The sequence below is a fragment of the Olea europaea genome, chromosome 16 (assembly GCF_002742605.1).
Source record: "Olea europaea var. sylvestris chromosome 16, O_europaea_v1, whole genome shotgun sequence".
NCBI classification, from domain to species: domain Eukaryota; kingdom Viridiplantae; phylum Streptophyta; class Magnoliopsida; order Lamiales; family Oleaceae; genus Olea; species Olea europaea.
In genome coordinates, this window is record NC_036252.1 from 2,613,312 (window position 1) to 2,626,292 (window position 12,981).

At 36.4% G+C, this 12,981-nt stretch overlaps 2 protein-coding genes across 2 annotated transcripts in view; one reads left to right on the forward strand and one right to left on the reverse strand.

The window, feature by feature from the left end:
* LOC111412485 (protein transport protein SEC31 homolog B-like) overlaps positions 1-5,391 on the forward strand; it is a 14,083-nt gene extending 8,692 nt beyond the window's left edge. Inside the window, exons 10-20 of the mRNA XM_023043422.1 lie at positions 4-29; positions 126-675; positions 807-899; positions 1,733-1,918; positions 2,004-2,217; positions 2,300-2,418; positions 2,508-2,690; positions 2,815-2,943; positions 3,015-3,294; positions 4,522-4,760; positions 4,870-5,391. Coding sequence (XP_022899190.1) covers positions 4-29; positions 126-675; positions 807-899; positions 1,733-1,918; positions 2,004-2,217; positions 2,300-2,418; positions 2,508-2,690; positions 2,815-2,943; positions 3,015-3,294; positions 4,522-4,760; positions 4,870-4,959 — 2,109 coding nt within the window. The 3' untranslated portion in view covers positions 4,960-5,391. The remainder of the gene's footprint in view (positions 1-3; positions 30-125; positions 676-806; positions 900-1,732; positions 1,919-2,003; positions 2,218-2,299; positions 2,419-2,507; positions 2,691-2,814; positions 2,944-3,014; positions 3,295-4,521; positions 4,761-4,869) is intronic.
* Positions 5,392-9,346: 3,955 nt separating this feature from the next.
* LOC111412486 (disease resistance protein RPM1-like) lies at positions 9,347-12,082 on the reverse strand. Its single transcript, XM_023043423.1, has one exon. The coding sequence runs from the start codon at positions 12,080-12,082 to the stop codon at positions 9,347-9,349; it is 2,736 nt and encodes a 911-aa protein (XP_022899191.1).
* Positions 12,083-12,981: the final 899 nt, after the last annotated feature.

A 12,981-nucleotide genomic window follows, 5' to 3' on the forward strand; every position in this document is an offset into this window, starting at 1 on the left:
TTGTGTGAAAAGAAATCTCAAGAGTCTGAGTATGTCTACTATAAATTGGAACTTGTTATTACATTAGAGTTAGGTTTGGTGTATCTTGTTGCTTCCAATTTGCCTTTAACCCATTTTATGCGCAGATCTGAGGCTGAGAAGGAAACATGGGGATTCATGAAGGTTATGTTTGCTGATGATGGATCTGCGAGGTCAAAGCTGCTTTCCCATCTTGGTTTCAATGTGTCAGCTGAACAAAATGATACTGCATTGAATAACATCTCTGAGAAAATAAATGATCTTGCTCATGATGAAACTACAAATGAAGAACTTTCTGGGAACAAAGAACCAACCATATTTGCTGACAATGGTGAAGATTTCTTTAACAATCTTCCCAGCCCCAAGGCAGATACACCTTTGTCAACTTCAGGAAATGAGTTCATCACTGGTGACTCTGTTCCTGGTGTAAAAGAGTCCGAACCAGAATTGGATGGACAAGAAGAGAGTTCTGAACCTTCATTTGATGATGCTGTTCAACGTGCTTTGGTTGTCGGGGACTATAAGGGGGCAGTTGCACAATGCATTACTGCAAATAGAATGGCTGATGCTTTAGTTATTGCTCATGTTGGTGGTGTTCCCTTATGGGAGCGCACACGTGATCAATACCTCAAAACAAGTCGTTCTCCCTATCTGAAGGTTGTCAAAGTTCGCCTTATTGTTGGATTGGAAATCTGGGAACCTTTCTCTGTTCCCTTCACGATGTCTCTGTGTTGATGTGTTGTTTTATTCATCATCAAGGGTTTCTCTGATATTTTTTTATATTTTAGGTTGTTTCTGCAATGGTTAACAATGATCTGATGAGCTTAGTAAACACTAGGCCTCTGAAATCATGGAAGGAAACACTTGCTCTCCTCTGCACGGTGAGTCTTTTAAAAAAAAGAAAAAAAAGAAAAAAAAAAAAAGAAAAGAAAAGAAAATCAAGTTTCTTTTTGTGGTCATTCATGATCAATTTAGACTGAAGAAAATTAATATGTTCTTAGAATTGTAATGTTCCCACTGTTCTTTTGTTTTGCTTTGCTGAAGTCTTTGGTACTATTCAATCCATCTGCTTTTTCTTAGTCATCAGGACAGAACTACTTGATTGATTTTATAATGCAAGCCTTTCGTAGTTGTCTATTATGCAAAAAAAAAAAAAAGAAAAGAAAAGAAAATCAAGTTTCTTTTTGTGGTCATTCATGATCAATTTAGACTGAAGAAAATTAATATGTTCTTAGAATTGTAATGTTCCCACTGTTCTTTTGTTTTGCTTTGCTGAAGTCTTTGGTACTATTCAATCCATCTGCTTTTTCTTAGTCATCAGGACAGAACTACTTGATTGATTTTATAATGCAAGCCTTTCGTAGTTGTCTATTATGCTGTCACTATACATGTACATTATATATACACACACACACACACACACACCCCCACACCCCCACACATGTAGAAATATGCATACGAGTATAATATAGAAGCCCCATATCTGACTTTGAAGGATGTCGTGCCTATGCTTTATTAGAAGTTTAAATGCATAACATCAATCTTCAGTGTGCTTGCAAAGTGGTGTGACTTTGTTATTCCTACCTTATATATCAATTCATCCCCAGTTTATTTCACTTCTGATTTGGATGACTGGTGCAAAGTTATGGAAATACAGCTTTTGTATTTCTCTTTCCCCTCCCTGTAGAGGTTATTAATTGCTGCTATTGTACAGTTTGCCCAGCAAGAAGAATGGACTCTGTTATGTGATACACTTGCTTCTAGACTCATGACTGCTGGTAATACACTTGCTGCTACTCTTTGTTATATATGTGCTGGAAATATTGATAGAACAGTGGAAATATGGTCGAAGAGTCTGTCAACTGAACCTGATGGGAAATCATATTTGGACCTTCTTCAGGTATGCTTCCTTGTAAGGTTTATTAGATCGCAGATTATGTCGAAGGAATATTGACTTTTATTTTTATATTTATTCTTTTTTGAAGGATTTAATGGAAAAGACAATTGTCTTCGCTTTGGCAATTGGGCAGAAGAGATTCAGTGCTTCTTTGTGCAAACTAGTTGAGAAATATGCTGAAATATTAGCAAGTCAAGGTCTTTTAACTACGGCAATGGAGTACTTGAAGCTTTTAGGGACTGAAGAATTGTCTCCTGAACTTGCAATCTTGCGAGATCGTATTACTCTTTCCACTGAATCTGGTTTGTTCCCACTTTCTGAAAGCTTGTTTTATGTTGCTTTCAACATTTGGATGCGGACAATGATATTTAAATTATTTTGCAGATAAAGAGGTTGAGAAGCCTGTGACTTATGAGAACTCCCATTCGCAAACGGGACTTGCATATGATACTGTCGATCAATTGAGTTATGGCGTTGCTGATACCTCTCAACATTATTATCAGGTAAATATTTACTGCTCTGCAACATATTGTGGTCGTACCAGTTTTGAAGTACCTGATACTTATTTATTTATATTCTTATCATCTCTCAGGAAACAACACCATCTCCAATGCAGCCAAGCGTTCCAAACAGTCAATATGGTGAAAATTATCAGCAGTCATTTGCTTCTTCAATTGGGAGGGGATACAGTGCTCCTTTCCCATATCAACCTTCTCCACAAAATATACAACAGCCTAACATATTTGTTCCAACCCAAACGCCTGAAGTCCCCACAGTAATTGCCCTTGTGGTGTAATTTTTATTTTGGAAATTGAGCTAAAGATGCAAAGTTAGACTAGTAATGGCTACATTTGATCTGATAGTAATCAAATTAAGATTTCATTTTCAAACTACTGCAGGGAAATTTTCCTCCACCGCCCGCTGCTGCTCAGCCTGCTTTGAAACCCTTTGTTCCTACAAATCTCCCTCCATTAAGAAATTTTGAGCAATATCAACAACCAACAACGTTGGGTTCACAATTATATCCCGTATGTTATCCCTTTTCTGTTAATTATCTTCTCATACAAGATATCATGCTAAAATTTTTCTTTTCATTTAGGGGGGTGTTAATCGTAGTTATCAAGCTGGACCACCTGGTGGTGCTGCATATGGTGCTAACACAGCTCAGGCTGTGCCAACTCCAGGACAAAAGATGCCCCAGGTTGCGGCTCCTCCCTCATCTAGAGGATTCATGTCAGTAACTAATTCAGGGGTTCAAGGACTTGGGATGAATCCAGTAAAACCACCTAGTCCTACTCAATCTGTTCCAGTACAACCACCTGTAGCTCCTGCTGCTCCCCCACCCACAGTTCAGACAGTTGATACTTCAAATGTACCTGGTAAACTTCTGCTTTTGTTTCCTCTGTTTTTGGATTTAGTAAATAATTTTGAAGGAGCAAATAGCCCTGTACTTTACATGGTTGATTTATTGGTTTTTGATCTGATGAAGTTCTCTCTTTTAAAAGGCCAAATAAAAAAATAATTAACAAATGATATGACAAAGCACTTCCAGTGTTTTTTGTTCACATTCCCATGCAATATTATGCCCCTGTTTGGTTTGAAAAAGGAAAAAGGATTTTTAGCAGATTTTGCTAAAAGTTGTGAAATGTGGTTGAAATGTTGATAAAAGTTGTGGGTCCCATGAAATGTATATTTGAAAATGCTTGTGATAAAATGAGTTTTATGAAATGAGGGCAAAATAGGGGCTACATTTATTATTATAAATGATAAAATCTGAATTTAATTGAAATTCTTTCTGAATGATGGTACATCAAATATTCAATAAATCTCAGAATAAACACTCAGATGATTAGAAGTTTTATTTTTTATTTTTGTTCATATCCGTGCAAGAACTCAATTTGTAGGTATCCTGAACTTCTCCTGGGTAAATGAATAATTAACAGAGTGGTATTTTTAATTTTTGTGATACATACTATCACGATAAAAAATTGTACCTTATTTTCTGAATTATGGGCTCTATGCACTTCACAGAAATCATTGTGACGTTGACTCTCTCTAACGTTTGGGTCTGGAATTCATTGTGAGAGTGCTTATATACCAATAATTATCACTCCCGAAGTTTAGTTATTTCTGTGGAATTGTGGGAATGGTGTGAAATTCTATTTTGACTTCCTAAGTGATTCTTGGTTCCTCAGGGTCTTAGTTAATTGTAAGTAGCTGAGGGTTTTGGGTGTTTGAGGGTTAAAGTAGTTCCATTTCTCCACAAATCCTGTAGTCTGAGAATGGATATAGCCCTTGTTTGATTTCCATTTACATTTCTTTTTTCTTTGCAATCTCACATTCTTCAATAAAATAACAATAAACGCAAAATCCAAAAATTTTTAACCACGCATTCTCCCTCAAACACCATTCCGAAATATAATATTTCCAAAAAATGGGTCTCAAACATAATGATAATACTATTAGGCATCTACCATTTAATTGTTCCTGCAATTTATTGTTCTTATGAAGCGAAAAATAAATAAATAAAATTGAGGTATTTTGGTGAATCCTTTATTCCTTTTAGCTATCAAACATGACAGCTTCTTCGATGTTATATGCTACAGCACAGCAGAAGCCTGTTATTGCAACTTTAACAAGACTTTTCAATGAGACATCCGAAGCATTGGGAGGATCACGAGCTAATCCAGCAAAGAAGAGGGAAATTGAGGACAACTCGAAGAAGTTAGGTGCCTTGTTTGCGAAACTCAATAGTGGAGACATTTCTAAAAATGCTGCTGAACGGCTTGTACAACTCTGTCAGGCTTTAGACAATGGTGATTTTAGTACTGCCCTTCAGATCCAGGTACCTGCAAAACCTTCGAGAACTTCTTCTTTCCTTTTTTTCATTTTTCTTTTTTCCCACTTCACGTGCGCAGTTGATTGCAACTTGTTGAATGTTAATTGTGGTATAGGTACTTCTCACTACTAGCGACTGGGATGAATGCAACTTCTGGCTCGCAACTCTTAAAAGAATGATCAAGACAAGGCAGAACTTGAGATAAATTAGCCGTCCTATTCCACAGCAAACATTCAAATTCCGATTTTGGCAATGCTTTTAGTTGTGGAATTATGTCAAATTGATCCTTTGTACACAAGAAGTGACATCTTTAGGCCAGGTTTTTGTTTCATTTTTAAGCTAGTTTCTTTGCCCTGTGATCTCATTTGGCTTTTCGGAGGCCTGGGATTTTTGAGAGCAGTTGGAGACAAGATCCAGGACCTCAATAGAGCTGCAGATTGTTTTTACATAATATATGTAGGCTTGAAATATAGATACGTTTTCTGATAGAATATCATTTGTAGCTTTTTCAGAAGTGAATTTTACCTGCGTTGAATTGAATGGCTTACCAAAACATAGCTCATCTTATGTGAGGAGCCAATAATCTTGTACTCTGGTCAATGATTAATCAATAAATTTTTTCTTGGGTTTCTTGATACGATGGTTTAACATTATGATAAATAATTGTTCATTGTTATTGGGACTTTCATACTGTCGTGTTTACCAATATGGAAATTAACTTATTCTTACACAGCCCTATGACAGAGGCAGCGATTGACTTGTATATGAAGCTGTGGGCCGTGGTGGCCAACATGTGGCCATCAAGAAACCCTCCGGAACTGCCCAAAAGTGTCCATCTCTGACAACTCATTTGTCAAATCTCGAAAGCCCAAGATTAATGGACCTNAAGAAACCCTCCGGAACTGCCCAAAAGTGTCCATCTCTGACAACTCATTTGTCAAATCTCGAAAGCCCAAGATTAATGGACCTATGTTGGATTCGCCAAACGATGGTTCCTATGATTTGTCGAATTCTTGATCTTGATTGACGGGACTCCAATGTTCTGCACCTCCAATAAAAGGCCTCCCACACCGTGAGATGGCATATTGATACTCACTACTTGAGTTCGCTGGCAATAATGTTGGCCAACACGTTGTTAGACTGGTATTTTGACGCATTTGTTTGGGAATTTCAGATTGTATTGTACCTGTTCATATAAACAAGCGTCGGATGGAAACAACATTGTAGAACTAGGAAAAAGGACCTCAATTTCATTGAAAATCAATTTAAAGAGCAAAAGCCAGACTGTTTCTTTGAAGGAAGATACTTTTAGAAGCCAAGCGTGGCACTCAGATCTCGTAAACAGATTTAGCGATAGATATGCAGCAGGTGGCCGCCACCAACCTTGCGGCCAAAAACTGGGAAAGCCATGACAGTGCATGCAAGAATCAAGTTATGACATGAGTGCAAATATCGTTCACTTGCGCAGGGACAGATGCATTTTGGTAATACGTGCTATCTTTCATTTCGAACATGTGAAATAATTTACATTCAGCAGCTCTTCAAAAGCAGTAACAAAACGGTGAGCTCCCCACAAACGGCTGAGTGCAACAATCCTCTCCATAAATCATTGATCTCATAGTACTCATTCAGCACGACTTCACCCGGATGACGAGCCTCGTTCCAACAATCTAGCGGAAGAATGGCAGACCTAAACGGCACCTCCATACCTATTACAGAAGGTACTCCCCCAGCATATGATAGGTTAAAGATTCACAACTCTTAACCCTCTGGATGAGGAACTTCAACCTACCCATCCACCAGACAACTCTACCAGTTTGACCATTCCTAAGTACACCAGACCTATGGGACGGAAGACTCCCTCTTACCTTCAAGTACAAGATGTAATTCCAAAACTCCCTCACAAGTCACGATGCATGTTATTAAATACACTGTCTTGTTTAAATTTGGATAGGAATTTTATACTCTGTTTCCCCTCCTTTTCATGCTGTCAAGAATCAACACAGTTTTTAGCACATGTAATCAGTTGAAGATGAGGTCCCTAGATCCAAGTTTTCCAGATAATATTTGAAGCATCTTACCCACAAAACAATATTTTAACCAAAGAACCCGAATCAGAAAAATAGAGCTGTGTGGACCATATATATAAAAAGAATAAATCGACAAACCCTACCTTTTTAATCCCATTATGCCATTTTTGTTTACTTTACAACTATTTTGATCATAAACCAGAATGAAAAAATGGGTGGAAATGGCAATATCTGGTGGTGGAAAATCACTTTGCACAACCCCTCTAAGTCTCAGAGCAAGAAGGCCCTCCAAAGAATTCTTCTGCCTCATTTTTAACTCCTTAGGTTAAGTTCGGTGCCCCGGTTTAGACTGTGTAAGAATTTTGTACATAATTATAACGAATATTGCTAGGTAGAGAATTACGATTAATCCACCACTTCCAAACTATGTCATTGATTTGTGATTGGTAACGAGTGAAAAAGTAGTAAAAATCGAAATTTGGATAAAATGTAAAGATACAATTTTTACTGTCATTAAATGAATACTTTGATGATTGAATGCGCATAATTAAGGCTTAATTTGATTTACTTGCATATAAGGTTAGTTGATTTAATAGAGTATGATTGATTTGAACTTAAGAAAACTAAATCAATTAATTTTAAAAAAGTCGACTATGTACACATAATTGACTGTTGTCGGAATTTGGTGATTACAATTAAGAGAATGATTATGGTGAACTTTTGAAACAAAAGAGTTTTATGAATTGGAGAAGTTGAAAAGTTAGTTGGAGGGAAAAAATAAAAATAAAGGCAAAACGTGGACCCTTCTAAGGGGCCAATTTCGATTCGATATACGTGTACGCAAATTGCGCTCACACACAAATTCAATAGCTCGAGTTGCTTATCCAGTTCATGATTTGCACCTTCCTTGTGCGCACATAGAGAGAGTCTACGCTATAGTTGATTAGTATGACCATATATAAACTAGTCTTTGCCTTGTTAATTTTTCTACATGGAACAAACTATAATAGTTTTTCCTCCAACACAAACATCTTTCAGTAGGTCCACTTTGAACTCCAATTTTTATTTTTTTTACCCGACCCTCATTTTTGATAAGTAAATATATGATTTCGATGTTCTTATAAAGGAGACACGAATCAATTTTAATCTTACAAAGGAATGGATCCCACTCAAGAATATGACGAAGTAACCCCATATTGAGCACTATTTTCCAACAGATTCATCCTCAAATCTTGGATCGACCTTCACCCAATTTTGCTTAGCGGAAACAATACACTTGGCCAATCCACTATTGCATAACCAGCCAAATACACTTGGCACCATTTTCCACAAGTATATACAACTCAAAAAGCTTCCTAAACTGTGCTATATTTGTGTATGGATCACCCAACCCAAGAGAAACACATTGTTGTTGCCTTTTAATTTAACATCATCAGGAAATTTATACCTTGAGACCCCTAACAGAGTACAAACAACAATTTTCATCAGATCACCATGATCAAATATTGATCAATCAATCTTAGAGCATATTTTTGAATTCTCCTATCGCATCTCGTGTAAAGTTAGATAGTCCTTGAGAAGTGACATTTGTAGGTTCTCCTACGTTGTCAAGTGAGTGGGCGTTCATGTGAGTGTAAAGATAATGTGACACGAAAGAACTTGTACCACATGATGGAGAGACAATATACATTGACTAATTACGGCAAAATCTAACAAATGAAAAATAAAATCCATAAAATTTTCTATCACCTCATCTTTTAGAGTCAAATATGTGATAATAAAGACATCATTTGCATTACAAATGTAATTTATTATTACAGATTCATTCGAATACGTTTGAGCTTGGTCCACCAAGAAACTGAAGAGTTAAAAGGGTTCTGATGCTCCTTTTTTGGAGGTTGAGCATCAAAATACATCACATGTTAATGATTTGAAACCTATAATGGTTTCATTGTAGGACTCATATTATTTAAATGGGAGTAACATAGTAACAGTTGCTTTATTGGAGAACCAAAAAAAAATAAAAATAAAATAAAAATATAATAATAAAATTGTGAAAAAATTGCCAAAGTAATGAAATCATCTTTGCGGAACCATAACTGAAGTCCAAGAATTGAAGAGATTGAAAAATTTCACACACTATTATATTATATTATTTAAAAACAACATTTTTGCCATCAAGGCTTACAACTATTATTTTTGAGAGAAGCTACACGTACAGAATTTTTGCTTACAGATAGTTTACAGAACAGACACATTGGCGGGGTGGGCGGTTGATTTTTTGGCATTTTATATCACACATGGGACCCGTGCACAGTGAGAGTTCTGGCCAAATTCTGTGAAGGAGAATTTTGTACATTCAGAATTCTCCATTATTTTTAAGCAATAACTAAAAACTAGATTAAGATTAAAATCTAGATAATTAATCAAATCTAGATAACGATGAAAATTAAAATTCCTAATATTTAAAATTAATCCGAAATAAACGGATTTAAAATCTGAATTTATTTAATGAAATAGTAACTAAAAAGATAATTAAAAACTCAAGTCATCATCAGTTTTCTAGGCATCATCCTCCCAAAGTTGTAATGTAGGAATGTGTGCAATTTTATGTTTATCTTCACGAAACGCTTTCTCAATAAACCGTTGGCTCATGTAGAAAAGTTTAAGAACTTCCATCTTGGTAAGGCATTCAATTCCAGATGGAACACTTTCCAGATATTTGCACCGCTGAATCTTCATTCTTTTCAGATTTGGCATTGCCCCCTCCTCAATTATCACATGTTTTAGAGGTTCAAACTTGTCAAGATATAACTTTTGAAGACATAGAAACTTTCCTGCCTTGAAATACAGTTCTTCACCAACATATCCATCAAGAAGTTCAAGACGGACTAAGCTTGGCAAATCTTGGAGATACTGGAGTGGATCATCTCTTAACCGACTCCACCTGAAATAAACTTTAACCAAGTTGTTGAGAGATTTTATCCAATGCGGAAATTTTTCTAAACGTCCTGTCACAGAGAGCTCCTGAAGTGATGCAGAAGGGGATGAAATGTGATCCAGATCAAGGATCTCATTTTCTGTTTTTGAAAACAAGGCTAATGATTGAAGATTTTGGAGCTTTTCAATGGATGAACAGACAATCATTCCATGCTCTCTTCCCAATTTGAATATAAAAAGCCTTCTCAATTCTTTTATGTTCCCTATCTCTTCTATTGTGCCAGGGATTGCCTCAATGAAAGCCAGTTGGTATAAAGACTTTAGAGCTTCAATTCCATTCGGTAGCTTCAAACCAAGAAGCTTCTCAATTGGAGCATATGAATGTGCACCATAGCCCTCATAGTGACTTATTACGAGATGTCTCAGTTTCTGGAGTTGTAAGATCTCTACGGGCAACTCAGTGACAAGTGAGTGTTTAAGATCCAACGCCTCTAGTTCTTGAAGGTTCTTTATTGATCTTGGAATTGATTCAATTTTTGTACGCCTCAAATATAGATGTTTCAAAAGGAGGAGCTTGGTGATTACCTTTGGGAATGATTGTAGAGGTAATCCTGATAGATCTAGAACTTTAAGCATCTTACAACTTTTAAGCAGCTCAAGTATTGATGACATGGATTTCAAATCAATCACACCAAATGCAAGCAAAGTACGGAGTTTTTTACCAGACATTTGAGGATTAAAGTTTTCCCAATGGCCATGGATTGCTAACCGACGAGCGTTTTTGTCCCATAGACCATTGGAATTTTTGCCGACTGTCATCAAGAAACTTTGACGTTTTGCTTTTTCTAGAAGATTCCCCCTGAGAAAGTAATTTATGCGGCAAGATTTTATGTTTCCATTCTCTTTACGCTTCACCACTCGGATCAAGTTTTTGTTGGCAAGATCCTTTAGGTAGCCTTGAGCAACTTGTTCCACTGTTTGTCCTCCTTTTTCATCCACGAAACCTTCCACTATCCATAGGCGAATCAAGGAGTTATACTTTATCAAGTGATATTCTGGATATATGGCCATATATAACAAACAGTATTTTAGATGGTAAGGCAAATCATTGAAGCTAAGCAGCAAGATCGTATTAAGTGTTTGAGTGCCTTCCATTTCAGCTCCAAGACTCTGATAAACCGTCTCCCATTCCGATCTGCTGCTCTTTGTGGCCAGAGTTCCACCAACAGATTTGATAGCAAGCGGCAGCCCACCACATCTCTCTAAGATATTATTAGTAATTTCCTCCAGATGGGAAGGACACGGTCTCCCTTGAAACGCCTTTTGACAAAACAGTGTCAAAGATTGCTCTCGAAGAAGGGGCTCCAACCTGCATACATTCTTCTCCATTTTGCTAGAATGGGAAGCTACAGCATCATCACGTGTGGTTACAATTAATCGACTGCCATTAGAATTGTAAGGAAATGCTTTTTCAATAGCATCCCATTCTCGGATATTACGTACATCATCAAGTACAATCACATACCTTTTTTGTTGTAAGAATTGGTTAATCCCTACCTTCAGAAGATTTTTATCCTCGGTGTTCATTTCAGGCGGGACTGCTTCCTTGGTTTCACGATAGAGTTGCTTAATCAAGTCCTGTAAAAGGTTTTCAATATTTGTTTTGTCGGAAAGGGCTTGAGGGACAGCTACGCAAGCGTGACTTTGGAAGCTCTTCTTCAATGCTGGATCATCATACACTTTCTTAACAAGAGCTGATTTCCCCACACCTACCTGTCCTACCACTGAAATTACACGCAGATCTAAATCACCTTCCAAGACCAATCTCATTAACTTGCTTTTAGGTCCCTCAATTCCCACAAGATCAGCTTCTTCCCAAAGGGCATCGCCTCTGGTATCATTAGCAAGGTCAATGCTGGCGTCAACATTTGAATTTGAACCTCCTGGAAGGTCAAAATATCTCTGACATCCGTCTTTAATACTGTTGACACGAGTATTAATGCGTTTGATTCGAGAAACAATCTCAGAATGAAATTTTATATTTACGGCGCAATCTAAAAATTTATGAAGAACAGTATTGGACCTCCCACTGCCCTGATTTTTCTTCATCTCGAGGACAAATCTGTCGAGAACATCTTCAGTGTCGTATGCAACATTGCGAACTTGCTTAACCCAATTTTCCTTCCTCTCGTCCCTATCCCCCATGACACTATCAGCATCTTTGAGAAATGCTTTCATCCGATCTAACTCATTGCTGATGTTCTCCACCTCGGTCTCTACTTCTCCCGCCTCTTTCAGCTTTTCCTGCAGTAGTGGTATAATGTTTTGTACAGCAAAAGAAATTACCACGTCGGCCATTTCACGTCTTTTTATCAAATTTTCTAGTTTGCAAGTTATGCTAGCAGATTGATGGTCCTCACATCATTTATAATCTTCATCAAGTCTCCCTTCGCATTGAAACCTTGTATCCCATTAAGGAGACAAGGAGAGAATCCATAAAGAGTACAGATGCTCTGAGACATTTCTTGGAATCTGGTACCCAAGAAAAGACATAATTTGGTTAACTAAGTCTAAAAGCAATCAAATAATGCAAAGTGAATATTTAGAAATTTAAAAGCGGCGGCATCTGGAATTAGCATTTCATTTTAAAGCTATCTTAGGATTTAAGTATAACTTTAACAAAAAGTGAAAATTTACTTAGAATCGATGCAAATCAAAGAATTAGCATCACATTTCAAACTATTCTCGTATACCCACCGTAAAATTTAAGTATAACTTTAACTGAAAGTGATGATTTGTTTAGAATAAATGCAAATTAAAAAAAATTGCATCACATTTCAAAGTATTCTCGTATACCAACCATAGAATTTGAGTATAAGTTTAACTAAAAGTGAAGATTTGCTTAGAATAAACCCAAATTAAAAAACTAACTTCATATTTTAAAGTATTCTTGTAAACACTAACATATAATTAAATACAATTATAACCAAAAGTGAAGATTTGCTTAGAATGCATATTTTAAATAAATAAATAAATAATTAGCATCAAATTTTAAAGTATTCTCATATACGCTATCATAGTCTTTTAAGTATATTTTTAACCAAAAGTAAAGATTTGCTTAGAATAGTTAAAAGATTAACATCACATTTTAAAATATTCTCGTATGCCCTAACATAGTGTTGGATATTGGTTAAATAAATTGAGAATTGAAAATCGATTAAAGTTCGTATCGAATTCGGTCAAATACTCAAAAGCTC

Bases quoted from the DNA above. Each gene is read 5' to 3' on its own strand.
- LOC111412486 (XM_023043423.1), bottom strand. From the start codon at position 12,082: ATGGCCGACGTGGTAATTTCTTTTGCTGTACAAAACATTATACCACTA.